Raw genomic sequence first — 18,400 nt, forward strand, 5'->3', positions numbered from 1 at the left:
CTCTGAAGGTGTAGAGGGCCCTTGCGGTTCCCCAATGTTCAAATGATATGAGTGTAAAACGTTATGATGTAGTGATTCAAACTGATGGGCATGCTCTGTGTCCTATCAGAATGGGCTCGGAGTCGGCCGACACGGACTCGGACATCCAACGGCACTGCTCGTCCAGCTCGGAGGCGGAGCCAGAGAAAGTGGTGCTTAGAGAGGAGAGCCCACCATTGGCCAGCCCCTTCACCCTCTCCACCTCGTTCGAAGAAGACATCCTGGACCTAAAGTGAAGACAATCCCATCATGCACTTATTTTCTGCTCCTCCTCCTTTCCTCCTCATCCCCCTCTTCTCTCCTCCTCCTTTCCTCCTCATCCCCCTCTTCTCTGCTCCTCCTTTCCTCCTCATCCACCTCTTCTCTGCTCCTCCTTTCCTCCTCATCCACCTCTTCTCTCCTCCTTTCGGTCATTTTATTTGTAGTCTGTTGATTTCTGTTTAGTTTTTATCTCTGTGGTCTGGGTCTTCATCCTCAGACGTGGTGTGTAGAAGAGATATGTGTGTGTGTGTTGCACTGCAGCGAGTAACCCAAAGAAAACGAGGAGGTCATTTGAGGTGGTGTGGTTAGTTCAGAGTTCAGAGGTCATTATACGGCGAAGGTTTCATCAATAAATCAAAACTGAATGTAAATCTACGCACCAAGGCACGAAGAAAAATCTGTGTTGGAACCGACGCCCTCGTGAAGTTGCTTTGGCTTACCATTTGTTGCATATTATATGATTATTTCCTAATCCACTTTCAACTGTAGTATAATATATGTATGTGTACATCTATTTATATATTAAGATGCATACACACTGACAGACATGTATGCCTTTATAGATATATTATAATACACATTTTATTCACATATTTAGTAAATGTAAGATGTTTTATGCTCTCCATGTCTGTCAGTCTTGTTCTGTTTCCTTTCCAACTCACAGTATGCAGGTAGACAGGGCTGGACTGGAGGCAGAGTCTCCCACAAGTGCCAATTCGCCACATCCTACACCAAAACCAGAACTCCCATCAGCCACCTCTCCTCTGATTGGCTGGTCTCTGACAGTAGCAGTCTTAGTCATGTATCCCTCTGTAGATAACATCTACAGTGACTCTGTGAGCTAGGTTCAATCATCATAGAGTCACACAAACACACCCCCCTGTAGGGTTTCTAAAAGCACCTGCATGCCATGCCTTTGCTACTACTGTCCTGTTTCTGGCTATCCCTGAGAATCCCTCAGTCCAGGTCCTCACAGAATGAAAAGGCATACAGTCTTCTATACACAGACTACAACCTTCCCTGACAGTAAGCTTACTGTGGCCTATAAGTGGCCCAACATTGTCATAGCCAGCGGCCAGTTAGCTCATCGGCTTTCTAGTGGGTTGACGGCAGTATCTGACACAAACAGCCGGGCACACACTGGCTGAATCAACATTGAATAGTCCTTTCAATGAAATAACATTGAACCAACATTGAATAGACGTTGAATTGACGTCTGTGCCCAGTGGACATGGTCTGTCTGGTGTTAGGCCGCTATTGTCTACGTGGGACCTCTATCAGCTTGCCTCTCTGTATAGTGGTGTGTAGACTCAGCCAACATTGATTATCTTGTTAGTCGGGTTGGAGAATGTATCAAGTAGCCAACTACTTCCTTTTAGGAGTGATGGCATGAGGTAATGTAGTCGGTCATAGGTTGGGTCCCAACTTTTAACTAGGGCCCATAGAGCGCTGATCAAAAGTAGTGCATTATATAGGGAATGGGGTGGCTTTTAGGACATAGACATTGTGGATGAGAGTCCATTTAGATGGTAGATTGGTTAGGGTTAGATGGTAGATGGGTTAGGGTTAGATGGTAGGAGGGTTAGATGGTAGATGGGTTAGGTGGTAGGAGGGTTAGGGTTAGATGGTAGGAGGGTTAGATGGTAGATGGGTTAGGGTTAGATGATAGGAGGGTTAGATGGTAGATGGGTTAGGTGGTAGGAGGGTTAGGGTTAGATGGTAGGAGGGTTAGATGGTAGATGGGTTAGGGTTAGATGGTAGATGGGTTAGATGGTAAATGGTAGGTACTGTAGCCTAACTCAGAGTCCCTATAGGAACTATTTGGAAGACGGAATTTCCTCTCCTCTCCAACTCTTCACTAGGAGCAAGGCATAACTCCCCAAGTGCAATGGGACATTTCTGAACACAGGAGTTGTGATGCATGTAAAGAGAGAGTGGACTGAAACAGCACAGAGGAAGCCATAACACACCTCTGATACTTAACACACCTCTGATAAGATAGATAAGTAACCAATCCCAATGAGTAGAGTGACATCAGCCTATCAGCACGCGGGTCGGGTCAAACGTGACTCAATACTGGGGCGTCATGGTAAATGTAGTGTTTCATCAGTATGTACTGGACATGAGTTGGGCTCACGCCTGCAACTTCTGAAAATCAGTGTCATCCTTAACCCAAGTGGGAATTTCCTACTGGGCTAATAGTTAGGAGTTTGGTATCTCCCATGGGAGACCAGGGTTCAGACCCCTCCCTTGACGTACAGCGTGATATTGTGTTCTCAGTGTCTTAAGCTGCATCATGCTGAGAGCAGTGTTAGGGAGCGGCTCTGTTGTTACTACTATACAGGTCACGGTGATATTGCTGCAAAACCTACATACAGTACATGTCCTGAGAGGAATATTAGGGCGAGTTCTTGGCTTAAGCATCTGTGCATACATTTGGCCATGAGTGGTCAGTTTGCGACATGGCACCCCTCTTCTGATCTAGCATGAGCCCCCTTCTCTCTCTCTATCACACCCTTTTCTTCTGTACTTGCCTGTCTCAATATGGTCTCTTTCAATACTATTACGCAAAACCAGAGGGAAAACATAGGGGGACTATTTTTACAATGGAATTTGACTTGTTATTTATTACCCTGGTTCTTAACAAGAGTGTAGGTGAATGGGAGAGGGATGTCTGGTGGTTTGAAGGTTTGTAATACGGCTTCTATCACTTTGATCATTCTACCTGTTACTCTCTCCTTTGTTTCCGTCGTCCCTGTTAAGTTCACACCTCCCTACTCCTTGATGTTTTTGCAGTGGTTTTGTATCTAAATCAATATTTAGTGTTTAGACTGTTGCTCAACCTCTCTGTGATATCAAAACGAAAGAAAAAATAATAAAAATAACACCAAGTGTCTTAAAAATATTGTATCGCCATCGTTTTTAATGCCAAGTACTACTTGTAAATGTTTGTGTTTCAAATGTGGCCTCAAATCAACCTTTATTCTAAAATTATTATTATTATTATAATTTTTTGAACAATTATTTTAGTTATTTGAATAAGTGCTGTAGACCACTGCTGTGAAAGTAGTAAATTCTGTTCATTGATATGTAATAAATATTTATGAAATTTGAACACATTTTGTTTGTTGTCTTCCTCATTATGGATTAGTTATTCATGGTGTTGTGATGTCAGAAATTTCTGGAAGCTGTATCTGTACCACCGACTGTAAGGATCTACCTGCTAAACTACATTTCCCATGATTCCCCAACTGCCACACATGGAAACACCGCTCTTCCCACCTGAAAGGTGGCGGCACAAACTGAGAGTCAAATTAGGGCCATATTAGCAGGTCAAGTTAGCACAAGCTTTGTGTCAACACATCTGGTGTCTGCTCCAGTCCCTGCTGGAGCCTGTTTGTCGTGTGTGTGTGTGTGTGTGTGTGTGTGTGTGTGTGTGTGTGTGTGTGTGTGTGTGTGTGTGTGTGTGTGTGTGTGTGTGTGTGTGTGTGTGTGTGTGTGTGTGTGTGTGTGTGTGTGTGTGTGTGTGTGTGTGTGTGTGTCTGAGCAGAATCATCAATCTCCCTGTAACAGCAGCACCCCCGGTGGAACACACACATACGGTCACATACACCACATTCTCAACCTTACTTCATTCTCCCTGTGACACAAATGGGCAAAGTTTTTCCACTGCACTCTCCGTCCCTCCCAATACCTCTGACCCCTTCTCTCTTCAAAACCATGGGGAAAGCAGGCGATGGGGCCAATGCAGCACTCTGCAGAGCTCTTTCCCAATGCTTTTGAATGCACCACTAACTGATACAATTAGGGGTGTATTCATTATGCCAATTCTGTTGTAAAACATTTACTCTGTTGCAAAATGTTGCAATGAAAACAAGACCAATTGGACACATTCAGGTAGGTCTACTTTCTTCATTACCAATGTCGTCTCCTAATCCTTTAAACGTATTGAATTATTTCCAAACAATGTTACCCAGTGTTATACTAATGTAACAACATAGAAAGCTGATTCTTCTTTCTTGGCCTGTGTCCAGTTGTGCCCCAACTGAAATGTAAAAGCGTCAGTGACAGATATAGGGAAGATAATCAAGGAGGTGATGGAGTCCAGGTGAGTGTCATGGGGCGCAGGTGCGCGAGACGATGGTGACAGGTGTGCGGGATAATCAGCAGCCTGATGACCTAGAGGCCGGAGAGGGAGTATACGTGACAACCTCTAACTTCCTTCATACTGGATGCATGAACTTAAACATTTTCATCTGAGTCTGGGGAAGAAGATAGAGAGCCACAATCATTGTCAAAATCCCAAACTGTCCCTTTAGGTTATTTTAAGATAATTTGGACATGAAGCGCAGAGAATGTTAATATGAATTACTACATTACTAATGTTGGCACCCCCCAAACCAAATCTGGTGTTTTGGGAGCAGCAGTTTGCAAATCTGAACTAAACGGACTTAACAAGTACCACTCCCCATCCTCTTCCATGACGACAGTGAAAAGTATCCCATCATGCCCCAGAGTTGCGTTAGAAGGATGGTCAGTGAATGTTGTGTAGAACGTGTGAAGGAGGGTCAGTGTGTCAGAAGAGACGCTTTGAAGGACAGAGTGCCGGCCGGCCAGAGATACACTCCAACTCTGTGAGTGCTTCCAGGAGGAGGGGACATGTATGGCAGTGTTCTGCTTATTAAAATTACGTACAAATCTGCTTTTCTGTGTTGGAATGGTGTGGGCGTACCCCAACAATAGAATGGTGTGGGCTTATACCGGTCATTAGAAATTTTTATTTCACTGGATAGTTACTTAAAAACGGCAACATTTTATCTTAGACATGTCAAAATGTGTAGAGTAGCAGGAAATTAGCTTTAAAACTGTAAAATGTTCTCTCATCCTCATCGCAGAAGAATAGAATGAAATTAGCTATAAAATAGCAAATGTTGCTCTATGCCCCATGGCATTGCAGGAAATTAGCTTTAAAACAATGACAAAATGTGTAGAATAGCATTATAGAACTGAACATTTTTTGTAGCTGTTTCTCTCCCCCACTTATCCTCCACTTATACTGTTTTTTTCAAAGTACCCCTACATATACCCCTCAAAAGTAAGTCATGTCAAACTAGAATTGCAGGAAATATTTTTCAACCCTTCATCTCTCCATTTGCAGGAAATATTTTTCAAACCTTCGTCTCTCCCGTGCCCGTACGGGAGTTGTAGCGATGAGACAAGGTAGTAATTACTAGCGATTGGATACCACGAAAATTGGGGAGAAAATGGGATAAAATTTAAAAAATAAAAATAAAAATAAATAAATTTAAAAAAGCCAAAAGGGTTTTGTCACGCCCTGGCCTTAGTTATCTTTATTTTCTGTAATATTTTGGTTAGGTTAGGGAGTGACAGGGGGGATGTTTGTGTTTTTGTCTTGTCTTGGGTAGTTGTAGCGTCTAGGGGGTTTTGGTAGAGTGTAGGGGTTTGTGTTGAGTGTAGGTGTCGAGGTAAGTCTATGGTTGCCTGAATGGTTCTCAATCAGAGACAGCTGTCATTCATTGTCTCTGATTGGGAGCCATATTTAAGGCAGCCATAGGCAGTAGGCTTTTGGGGGTAATTGTCTATGTTTAACGTTTGTAGCTTGTGTATGCACTTACGTTTGTAGCTTCACGTTTTGTTTTGTAAAAGTGTTCGTTTTTCGTGTTTCATCTTCAAAAATAAAAGAAGATGTATTTCTCTCACGCTGCGCCTTGGTCCACTCTTCCTTAAAGTTACGACGATCGTGACAGGTTCTACATGGAACCCAAAAGGGATCGACAGCCGATTTAGCATTTTTGGTTCTAGATATAACCTCTTTTTCTACAAGTGTAGTTACAACCCTGTCCTTAGCCGCTACCCAACCGAAACTACCAGTGGCCCACAAAGCCACTTTTCTCCAGTGTGTCAGTGAGCTTCTTCTGGTTTATGTCCCTTAGGACTTGATCTTCAGAGCCCCCTTTCTGGCATCCCTCTCCTGGTTCTCATCTTCAGCATGCATCACTTCCTCATCCTTCCTCTGACTCTCAGTGCAATCTGGGTATTCTTTACAAAGAATCGCCTTGAGCATCTTCAGCTCATTTCTCACCAAGGTGATGACATTATCCTAAAGTATCTGAAACAAACAATTCAAATGGAAAGCAAAAGAAAGTTGTGGTGATGCTAATTGCGGTTGTTAACTGCCATGTTGCAATGAGTAGTTGTTCATGAGCAAGGTTTCAAAGCTATTTTATACTAGCTTATTAGGAGAATTAGGCTCACTGTGTGTCACGCCCTGACCTTAGAGCGCCGTTTTATTTCTCTATTTGGGTAGGTCAGGGTGTGATTTGGGGTGGGCATTCTATGTTGTCTATTTCTTTGTTTTTGGCTGAGTATGGTTCCCAATCAGAGGCAGCTGTCTATCGTTGTCTCTGATTGGGAATCATACTTAGGCAGCCTTTTTTCCCACTTTCAGTTGTGGGATCTTGTTTTTGTTAGTTGCTGGTTTAGCGCTAGTATATATTACGTGTCGTTTATCTTTCTTGTTTTTTTGGTGTTCATTTAATAAATTCAAAATTTACGCCTACCACGCTGCACCTTGGTCTCATTCCGATGACAGCCATAACACTGTGAATATGGAGGTCAGGTCCATTTGTTGACAGGACAGACTGACCACCGGGGATCTCTAAATGTGAGCTCTCCTGTTGGTCTTTAGAAAATCAGTAAGACACCAATAGATTTCTGAAAAAGTCCAGAAAATGTAGACTTGGAAAAAAGGGTTCCAGATGGGTTCTTTGGCTGTCCCCATAGGAGAACCCTTTTTGGTTCCAGGTACTGTAAAACCCTTTTAGGGAAAATGTATGGAGCAAAAAGCATATTATTTTCTTCAGGTGTATAGTGAGGTAAAAGTTGTAAAAAATAAATATAGTAAAGTAAAGTACACATACCCCCAAAAATGTGTAATTGAAAGTATTTAAACTTTTATTTCTTGCACTTTTTACAGCATTTCAATCATGTGCATTCATATTTATCTCCATGTAAGCTCACTTTGATGAAGATGCAGAGCAACAACTGTATTGATATCTTTTCAAGTATTGTTTATGAATTACAATAAGTTAGACTGGTTCTCTGGTGTCAATCTCAGTTTAAGTAGTATTATGATGAACTATAAAGGGCATTTTAATGAATTGCTGCCGAATGAATGAATTGACTGTGATGAAATGAAGGCGCTATGATGTCAGCTACACCAGGCCAGATTTATTGTAACGGCTGTTGGAAGGAGAGGACCAAGGTGCAGCGTGGTAAGTGTTCATATTTTAATAGAATAAATAACCTGAACACTGAACAAAATAGCAAAGAGCAAGAACGAAAAAACGAAACAGTTCTGTTAGGTGAAGACACACAAAACAGAAAACAACTACCCACCAACACAGGTGGGAACAGGCTACCTAAGTATGGTTCTCAATCAGAGACAACGATAGACAGCTGCCTCTGATTGAGAACCACACCCGGCCAAACACATAGAAAAGGAAAACATAGAACAAAACATAGAATGCCCACCCCAACTCACGCCCTGACCAAACCAAAATAGAGGCATAAAAAAGGAACTAAGGACAGGGAGTGACACTTACCCAAAGCAGGATTAACAAGGTAGCATGTTCGGCCGTCGCTCATCCATATATTTATATCTACATATTCTCATTCACCCTTTTAGATTTGTGTGAATTAGGTAGTTGTTGGGAATTGTTAGATTATTTGTTAGATATTTCTGCACTGTTGGAACTAGAAGCACAAGCATTTCGCTACACTCGCATTAACATCTGCTAACCATGTGTATGTGACCAATAACATTTGATTGATTTGATTTGAGTTAACTTTGATCTGACTCATTTTGTGGTGCATTGAGAAAGCTATAGTTGGATGTGTTATAACTTATCATACTCAGTTTTACCATGTCCATTCCAATCTTCTTTTATGAATTAGGAAACTAACAACGTCTATCTCATTCATCTTTGTGATATAACCGCTCTGGTGATGGACAAGAAATGGACACTATGTGTTAAGTATACTCTAAATTAAAATACTCTTAGTCCACACTGTTTATTGTCCAAAATGATTGATACATTCCTTCTTATAATCCAGTAATGATGTCACTCTTAGTGTATTGGTAAACTAAACTGAGCATTGTGGAGCCCTGTATTGTGGCTGAGTGCTGGCACACACAATATTTGTTTTTAATATGTTATTAATAAGTTATTAATCTATAACATATATAGCATTCTAAGACCGACGTGTTGACATTGTCTTGTCTTTATTGAATGAAAGAATAATTAATTATTTTAAAAAGCTTAGAACACTATACTAAAATACTGTAAATAAATCCTTTATTTAGTCCCAAAGAGATCCCCACCAGACCAGTAGACATTTTCACCTCGTCTCTTCATAAGTTACTACTGGATCTTATACAATGTTTGATATAATATAATAATATAAAAGTATCATAATGTAATAGTATAATAATATAATAGTCATTTCTCATCAAGTAATCTCTTAACAGTTTGTTTACATTTGGCACAGGAGGTGGAAGAGAGGACGAGTTTACATTTTGGCACAAGAGGAGAGAAAGAAATGAAAGAGAGGACGAGTGGGGACAATAAAGGAAGGAGGGTGATTGTCAACCAGAGAGAGAGAGAAAGAGAGAGAGAAAGAAAGAGAGAGAGAAAGAGAGATCAATGAACAAAGCTCCCTTGGTCTATGAACTAATATCTGACGACAAGACTTCCTCCACCTAACTGAAACTTGGCAACAACCTGGTAATTTATTTTCTCTTAACCAAGCTACTTGCCGCTGGCTATCCTTGTGTACCGTCCTCCTGAACTTAATGAATCATTCCTGTCTGAACTACTCACCTTTGCTGTCCCATTCTCCCACCAATTAATGTTGCTTTGCGATATGAATATTCACACGAGCTCATCAAACTCAAAACTTTCCTCTGATTTCATTGCTGTTCTGGACAGTTTCAATATTGCCCATTATGTATATTTTCCCACTCACATCAAGGGACACATACTTGATTTTGTCTGCTCTGTTGGCCTCAACCTAACTCATATCTCCCCCTCCCTATTCCAACTGTCTGGCCACAATAACCTTCATTTCTCTCTTCCCTCATACTCACACCACAACACTGACAAACGCCTCCTTTCCTTCTGCAACATCAAAGCTGTTGACCCCCTCCAACTCTCTGATGCCATCTGTTCTGCCCTGCCTCTTGACCACACCCCCAACCCCCCTGATGAACTAGCTTCCAAATTCAAAACTGCTCTATCTGTTTCTCACAACTCTCTGGTCCCCCTCCAAACTAAGTATTGGTGTCTCTGAGGGGTCTTTGGCCTGCTTTGCTAACTACCTCTATCAATGAGTGCAGTGTATAAAATCAGAACATCTTCTGTCTCAGCCACTGCCTGTCACCAAGGGAGTACCCCAAGGCTCGATCCAAGGCCCCACGCTCTTCTCAATTTACCTCAACAACATATCTCAGGCAGTAGGAAGCTCTCTCATCCATTTATATGCAGATGATAGTCTTATACTCAGCTGGCCCCTCCCTGGATTTTGTGTTAAACGCCCTACAACAAATCTTTCTCAATGTCCAACAAGCTTTCTCTGTCCTTAACCTTGTTCTGAACACCTCCAAATTAAAGGTCATGTGAGTTGTTAAGAAGAAAGCCCCTCCCCCCACAGGTGTGAATACTACCTCTGAGGGTTTAGAGCTTGAGGTAGTCACCTCATACAAGTACTTGGGAGCACATATCAAAGCTGCAGGCTAAAGTTAAATCTAGACTTGGTTTCCTCTATCGTAATCGCTCCTCTTTCACCCCAGCTGCCAAACTAACCATGATTCAGTTGACCATCCTACCCATGCTAGATTACAGAGACATCATTTATAGATTGGCCGTTACAGTAAGGATGTGCTAGATGTGCTTTACCATTCGGCCATCAGATTTGCCACCAATGCTCCTTATAGGACACTTCAATGCACTCTATACTCCTCTGTAAACTGGTCATCTCCGTATACCTGTTGTTGTCTTAGGTCTCTCTTTATGTAGTGTTGTGGTGTTTCTCTTGTTGTGATGTGAGTTTTGTCCTATATCTTATTTTTAATCCCAGGCCTTTAGCCTTTTGGTAGACCATCATTGTAAAAAACAATTTGTTCGAAACTGATTTAAATAAAGGTTAAATAAAAATAAATATTTCCCCAGCACTCACATCTCTAGCCATGAAATGATTTGAAAGGCCGAACAGTTATATATTTGTTTCATCAGACAAGAGGACATTTCTCCAAAAAGTACGATCTTTGTCCCCATGTGCAGTTGCAAACCATAGTCTAGCTTTTTTATGGAGGTTTTGGAGCAGTGGCTTCTTCCTTGCTGAGCGGCCTTTCAGGTTATGTCGATATAGGACTCGTTTTACTGTGGATATAGATGCTTTTGTACCTGTTTCCTCCAGCATCTTCACAAGGTCCTTTGCTGTTGTTCTGGGATTGATTTGCACTTTTCGCACCAAAGTTTGTTTATCTCTAGGAGACAGAACGCGTCACCTTCCTGAGCGGTATGACGGCTGCGTGGTCCCATGGTGTTTAAACTTGCGTACTATTGTTTGTACAGATGAACGTGGTACCTTCAGGCGTTTGGAAATTGCTCCCAAGGATGAATCAGACTTGTGAAGGTCTACAATTTTTTTCTGAGGTCTTGGCTGAGTTCTTTTGATTTTCCCCTTTTGTCAAGCAAAGAGGCACTGAGTTTGAAGGTATGCCTATCAATTAATTATCAATTCTCAATTAGCCTATCAGAAGCTTCTAAAGCAATGACATAATTTTCTGGAATTTTCCAAGCTGTTTAAAGGCACAGTCAACTTAGTGCATGTAAACTTCTGACCCACTGGAATTGTGATACAGTGAATAATAAGTGAAATAATCCGTCTGTAAGCAGATCTACTTACAGATCTGTCTGTAAGTAGATGTCCTAACCGACTTGCCAAAACTATAGTTTGTTAACAAGACATTTGTGGAGTGGTTGAAAAAAGGGTTTTAATGACTCCAACCTATGTGTATGTAAACTTCCGACTTCAACTGTATCTACCTCAATTACCTTGTACCCCTGCACATCGACTCGGTACTGATACCCCTTGAATATAGTCAAGTTATCATTACTTATTGTGTAATATCATTACCTTTATTATTAAGTGTTTACTTTCTATTATTTCTCTATTTTTGTTCTCTCTGCATTGTTGGGAGGGCCCCTGAGTAAGTATTTCACTGCTAGTCCACACCTGTTGTTTATGAAGCATGTGATAAATGCAATTTGATTTATTACTATGACTTTGTCTGTGACTGCGTCTGTCTGTCTGTCTGTCTGTCTGTCTGTCTGTCTGTCTGTCTGTCTGTCTGTCTGTCTGTCTGTCTGTCTGTGTGTGAGAGACTGCATCTTGGGTTGGGCTGTTAGTGGGATGGTGGTCTTGTGGTCTGTGGTTGCATGAGATATCACTACATACCAGCTCCCTGAGCCCATCACTGTGAGAAGATGACAGGCATAAGACTGTAGCAGAAAGGAGGTTATACCTTATTCACATGCCCCCCCCCCCCACACACACACCTTTTCTCTTGTTCACCCCCACACACACAGACACCTTTTCTCTTGTTTCTTTCTCTCTCTCCCTCCCTCCCTCTGTCTCCTCCGTCTGTTTCTCTAACTCCACCCTCTAGCAGAACCAGGAAGTCCCTCCCCCTCCCACAAACTCTCTTCTGAGGAAACGAAACTGATCTGAGTCTCTCTGTCGTCTGTCTGTGTGAGAGTGAACAACAACAGTCTAAATGGCTCAGCAGGGAGTTCTGCTGGACCAGGACCAGTTCTGTTGTTCTGTCTGTCTGGAACTACTGAAGGAGCCGGTGGCTATTCCCTGTGGACACAGTTACTGTAGAAGCTGTATTGAGGGCTACTGGGATCAGGACAATCAGGGCATCTACAGCTGTCCTCAGTGCAATCAGACCTTCACTCCAAGGCCTACTCTGGGGAAAAATAACATGCTGGCTGAGGTGGTGGAGACACTGAAGAAGACAGGACTCCAGGCTGCTCCCCCTGCTCTGTGCAATGCTGGACCTGGAGATGTGGCGTGTGATTTCTGCACTGAGACCAGAAGGCAGAAAGCCCTCATGTCCTGTCTGGTGTGTCTGGTGTCTTACTGTGAGACTCACCTCCAGCCTCACTATGATCTTCCTGTACTAAAGAAACACAAGCTGGTCAAAGCCACCGCACAACTACAGGAGAAGATCTGCTCTCATCATGACCAACTGCTGGAGGTTTACTGTCGTACCGATCAACAATGCATCTGTTATCAATGTATGATGGATGAACATAAAGGCCATGATACAGTGTCAGCTGCAGCAGAGAGGACTGAGAAACAGGTTAGACCAGAACAACTTGTTGGTAACTCTCTGATAAACAGAAATAAAGACAAAGTAGGAAGGTTGGTTTAATAGGAGAGAGAAATAAACATAGTTATTCAAATGACACCTATCCACAGCAGAAGAATTATGAATATGTAACGGTCCTGACCTGTTTTATGTTGTTTTTTATGTGTTTATGGTCAGGGCATGTGTTTTGGGTGGGCAGTCTATGTTATCTGTTTCTATGTTGGTTTTGGGTTGCCTGGTATGGCTCTTGATTAGAGGCAGGTGGTTTGCGTTTTCCTCTAATTAAGAGTCATATTTAGGTAGGGCGTTCTCACTGTTTGTTTGTGGGTGATTGTCTTCCGTGTCTGTATGTTATTTCGTACCACACGGGACTGTTTCGGTTTATGTAGTCTGTTTCCATTTCGTGCGTTCTTCGTGTCTATGTAAGTTCTCATGTTTAGGTCAGTCTACGTCGTTTGTTATTTTGTATCATTTCAAGTGTAGTTCGTGTTCGTTTTTTCGTCTTGTTTAATAAATATGTGTTCAAACTTCGCTGCGCCTTGGTTCCCTCAATACTCCTCCTTTTCCGAAGATGGAGAGGAGGAGGATCGCCGTTACAGAATCACCCACCATACCAGAGCCAAGCAGCGGAGTCAACGGAGTAAGGGACAGGAAAAGAAGGAGCAATGGACATGGGACGATGTATTGGACGGAAAGGGTTGCTACACATGGGAGGAGATCCTGGCTGGTAGGGATCGCCTCCCATGGGAACAGCTGGAGGCACTGAGGAGAGCAGAGGCTACCGGAGAGAGGAACCGGAGCTATGAGGGAACGCGTCTGGCACGGAAGCCCAAAAAGCCCGTAAGTAACTCCCAAAAATTTCTTGGGGGGTGGCTAGGAGGTAGTGGGCCAAGGGCAGGTAGGAGACCTGCGCCCACTTCCCAGGCTTACCGTGGAGAGCGGGAGTACGGGCAGGCGCCGTGTTACGCAGTAGAGCGCACGGTGTCTCCTGTACGAGTGCATAGCCCAGTGCGGGTTATTCCACCTCCCCGCACTGGTAGGGCTAGATTGGGTATTGAGCCAGGTGTCATGAGGCCGGCTCAACGCGTCCGGTCTCCAGTGCGTCTCCTCGGGCCGGCATACATGGCACCTGCCTTACGCATGGTTTCCCCGGTTCGCCTACATAGGCCGGTGCGGGTTATTCCACCTCCCCGCACTGGTCGGGCAACCGGGAGCATTCAACCAGGTAAGGTTGGGCAGGCTCAATGCTCAAGAGAGCCAGTACGCCTCCACGGTCCGGTATTTCCGGCGCCACCTTCCCGCCCCAGCCTAGTACCTACAGTGTCTACACTACGCACTAGGCTACCAGTGCGTAACCTGAGCCCTGTTCCTCCTCCACGCACTCTCCCTGTAGTGCGTGTATCTAGCCCGGTGCCTCCAGTTCCGGCACCACGCACTAAGCCACCTGTGCGTCTCCAGAGCCCTGAACACACTGTATCTTCTCCCCCTACTAATCCTGATGTGCTTGTCCTCAGCCCGGTGTCACCAGTGCCGGTACCTCGCATCAGGTATAGAGTGGGCTTTGAGAATGCAGTGTGCCCTGTCCCTGCTCCCCGCACTAGTAGGAAGGTGCTTATCCTTAGCCCGGTGCCTCCAGTTCCGGCACCACGCACCAGGTCTACAGTGCGCCGTATCCGGCCAGAGCCATCCGTCTCCCCAGCGCCATCTGAGCCATCCGTCTCCCCAGCGCCATCTGAGCCATCCGTCTCCCCAGCGCCATCTGAGCCATCCGTCTCCCCAGCGCCGTCTGAGCCATCCGTCTGCCAGGAGCCTGCAAAGCCGCCCGTCTGCCATGAGCCTGCAAAGCCGCCCGTCTGCCATGAGCCTACAGAGCCGTCAGCCAGACAGGAGCCGCTAGAGCCGTCAGCCAGACAGGAGCCGCTAGAGCCGCCCGCCAGACAGGATCTGCCAGAGCCGCCCGCCAGACAGGATCTGCCAGAGCCGCCAACCAGACAGGATCTGCCAGAGCCGCCAACCAGACAGGATCTGCCAGAGCCGCCAGCGAGCCATGAGCAGCCAGAGCCGTCAGAGAGCCATGAGCAGCCAGAGCCGTCAGAGAGCCATGAGCAGCCAGAGCCGTCAGAGAGCCATGAGCAGCCAGAGCCGTCAGAGAGCCATGAGCAGCCAGAGCCGTCAGAGAGCCATGAGCAGCCAGAGCCGTCAGAGAGCCATGAGCAGCCAGAGCCGTCAGAGAGCCATGAGCGTCGAGAGCCGTCAGAGCGCCATGAGCGTCGAGAGCCGTCAGAGCGCCATGAGCGTCGAGAGCCGTCAGAGCGCCATGAGCGTCGAGAGCCGTCAGAGCGCCATGAGCGTCGAGAGCCGTCAGAGCGCCATGAGCGTCGAGAGCCGTCAGAGCGCCATGAGCGTCGAGAGCCGTCAGAGCGCCATGAGCGTCGAGAGCCGTCAGCCTGCCATGAGCGTCGAGAGCCGTCAGCCTGCCATGAGCGTCGAGAGCCGTCAGTCTGCATAGACCTGCCAGAGTCCCTCAGCCAGGATCTGCCAGAGTATATCAGCCGGGACCTGCCCCTTGTCCCGGTGTTGCCCCTTGTCCCGGTGCTGCCCCTTGTCCCGGTGCTGCCCCTTGTCCCGGTGCTGCCCCTTGTCCCGGTGCTGCCCCTTGTCCCGGTGCTGCCCCTTATCCCGGTGCTGCCCCTTATCCCGGTGCTGCCCCTTGTCCCGGTGCTGCCCCTTGTCCCGGTGCTGCCCCTTGTCCCGGTGCTGCCCCTTGTCCCGGTGCTGCCCCTTGTCCCGGTGCTGCCCCTTGTCCCGGTGCTGCCCCTTCTCCTGGTGCTGGCCGTTTATTTAGGGGATGTGAGTTTTAGGGTGGTCATTGGGAGGGGAAGACAGAAGCAGGGAGTGACTATGGTGGTGTGGGGACAGCGTTCTGAGCCGGAGCCACCGCCGTGGTCAACTGCCCACCCAGACCCTCCCCTGGACTTTGTGCTGGTGCGCCCGGCGTTCGCACCTTGAGGGGGGGGGGTTCTGTAACGGTCCTGACCTGTTTTATGTTGTTTTTTATGTGTTTATGGTCAGGGCATGTGTTTTGGGTGGGCAGTCTATGTTATCTGTTTCTATGTTGGTTTTGGGTTGCCTGGTATGGCTCTTGATTAGAGGCAGGTGGTTTGCGTTTTCCTCTAATTAAGAGTCATATTTAGGTAGGGCGTTCTCACTGTTTGTTTGTGGGTGATTGTCTTCCGTGTCTGTATGTTATTTCGTACCACACGGGACTGTTTCGGTTTATGTAGTCTGTTTCCATTTCGTGCGTTCTTCGTGTCTATGTAAGTTCTCATGTTTAGGTCAGTCTACGTCGTTTGTTATTTTGTATCATTTCAAGTGTAGTTCGTGTTCGTTTTTTCGTCTTGTTTAATAAATATGTGTTCAAACTTCGCTGCGCCTTGGTTCCCTCAATACTCCTCCTTTTCCGAAGATGGAGAGGAGGAGGATCGCCGTTACAGAATATGGGTGGCAGGTAGCCTACTGGTTAATAACGTTGAAAGGTTGCTGGTTTGAATGTCCAAGCCGACTAGGTGAAAAATCTGTCAGTGCGCCTTTGAGCGAAGCACTTGACCCTAATTGCTCATCTAAATCACTCTGGATATGAGCATTTTCTAAAGTAAAAAAACATAATTCTGAATGAGCTTTCATGAGCCCAATGTTCAGTCTCTCTGATTTGTGTTGTGTACTGTAAAAACTATAAACATTCAACTGTGTAGTAACTGTTTGCTAAGTGATTGACAGGTTATGTAGGTGAGAAAATAGGTTTAGATGGCTGGCCTTTTTTAACAAACAACATAGATCATAGTTTTCCCAAGGGACTTTCTCAAGATTCATCTCTATCCTGTTAGTTTTCTGTGACTTATTGGACACATAAAACTTGGTAGCTCAATAAAGAGTGTTTCTCCACAGAGTCAGCTGGGGATGAGTCAGCAGAATGTCCAGAAGAGAGAGAAGGTGCTGAAGGAGATCCAACAGGCTGTGGAGTTTCTTAAGGTGACTATTATTGTTGACCAGAAGAGACACACCATTTCACTTCCCTCCTCGAGTCAACCAGTTAAAGAGAGTGCGAGAGAGAGAGAGAGTTCTGAGTTTTAAATCATCTTTATTGGGTCTGGGAGCCCACAACACTATAAGCACTCATACAAAACCATAGTTACACATCAATTAAAAACACAACTCCAACTCCTCCTCCACAGTAACTAAACATAACAGCCTCTGAATACACCATATACTCAAAAACAGATCAATATTGTTAACCAGTTTGTAATAGGCAAACTCAACCCTCAGTCTCGCTGCCAACATTCCCTCCAGCATTCCCACCACATCCACAGACCCCTGTCCCCGAATACTGTTCTTTCGGGTCTTCCATATTGCTAATTTTGCTGCCCCTAACACAAAATTAAGCAAAATAACTACACCCCTTCGACTAAACCTGTACTTTAACCCAAATATATACAGTTGGGAAGAGAAAACCTCTCCCAAAGCTGAGAACCAAGAAGGGATCAGGTCAATCATCCCGACCAACCTGGGACACTGTAAGAACAGATGTGCCAGAGCTTCAGACTCAGCACAGAATGGACACCTTCGCCAAATGTCGGATCTAGGTGTACCAGATGCATATTGGTGGCTTTGGCTCCATTTATGTTTTTATTTTTTATTTAACCTTTATATAACCAGGAAGGGCTCATTGAGATTTGAAATCTCTTTTTCAAGAGCGTCCTGGCCAAGATAGGCAGCACCAAGTCATTACTAAAATTACAGACAGACAACATGAAAAACTACAAGTAATCTAGTAAAAACCATAGAATTCACAAGAGTATAACAAAATCAAAAACAGCAAATTAAAAACATTGACAGGTCAGGGAATCAGCCTCAAAATCCTTCATCAGTGATTTAAAAACACCAATCGGGACAAGTTCTTCCAGTTTAAAAGTATTTTGTAAGGTGTTCCAAGACGATGGCGCAGAGTACATAAAAGCCCTTTTACCAAATCCAGTTCGGACATTTGGAACAGTTAGCAGGATAAAGTCCAGCGAACGAAGAGAGTACCCACCACAATTCTGAACAATAAAAATTCCCAAATAAAAAGGTAGTAAACCCAAAATGGCTTTGTAAATAAAAGTATACCAGTGACTGAGCCTACGAGTGACTAGAGAAGGCCAGCCAACCCTGGTATACAAAGTGCAGTGGTGCGTAAGGGTTTTGCAGTTTAAAATAAATCTCAGTGTGTCATGGTGAAGAGTGTCAATTGATCTCAAACACTGAGCGGAAGCATTCATATATAAAATATCCCCATAGTCTAGTAAAGGCATAAATGTAGCTGATACTAGCCTCCTTCTGGTTTCAAAAGAAAAACAGGCCTTACTCCTAAAATAAAATCCCAATTTCAGCTTCAATTTTTTTGTAAGTTGATGAATATGCAATTTAAAAGAGAAGCCGTCATCAATTAGAATTCCAAGATATTTATATGAGGTTACAACCTCAATCTCCTTGCCCTGACAGGTAGTAATAGGTGAAAGGTTCAGAGGTCTATTTCTTGCATTAGAAAACACCATTAGTTTAGTTTTGTCAGTATTGAGGATAAGCTTCAATTGACACAAGGTA

The 18,400-nt window shown here is 44.6% G+C and overlaps 2 protein-coding genes across 5 annotated transcripts in view; both read left to right on the plus strand.

Annotated features, from left to right (window-relative positions):
• garnl3 (GTPase activating Rap/RanGAP domain like 3) overlaps positions 1–3,415 on the plus strand; it is a 234,930-nt gene extending 231,515 nt beyond the window's left edge. For all 4 annotated transcript variants that reach the window (XM_055873909.1, XM_055873911.1, XM_055873912.1 and 1 more), the window contains one exon: positions 110–3,415. In XM_055873909.1, coding sequence (XP_055729884.1) covers positions 110–275 — 166 coding nt within the window. In that variant the 3' untranslated portion in view covers positions 276–3,415. The remainder of the gene's footprint in view (positions 1–109) is intronic.
• An 8,689-nt stretch (positions 3,416–12,104) lies between these two features.
• The window catches only part of LOC129818202 (poly(ADP-ribose) glycohydrolase-like), a 29,561-nt gene continuing 23,265 nt past the window's right edge, over positions 12,105–18,400 (plus strand). Inside the window, exons 1-2 of the mRNA XM_055873913.1 lie at positions 12,105–12,751; positions 16,706–16,789. Coding sequence (XP_055729888.1) covers positions 12,161–12,751; positions 16,706–16,789 — 675 coding nt within the window. The 5' untranslated portion in view covers positions 12,105–12,160. The remainder of the gene's footprint in view (positions 12,752–16,705; positions 16,790–18,400) is intronic.

This window comes from Salvelinus fontinalis, chromosome 21, assembly GCF_029448725.1.
Source record: "Salvelinus fontinalis isolate EN_2023a chromosome 21, ASM2944872v1, whole genome shotgun sequence".
Taxonomy (NCBI): Eukaryota; Metazoa; Chordata; class Actinopteri; order Salmoniformes; family Salmonidae; genus Salvelinus; species Salvelinus fontinalis.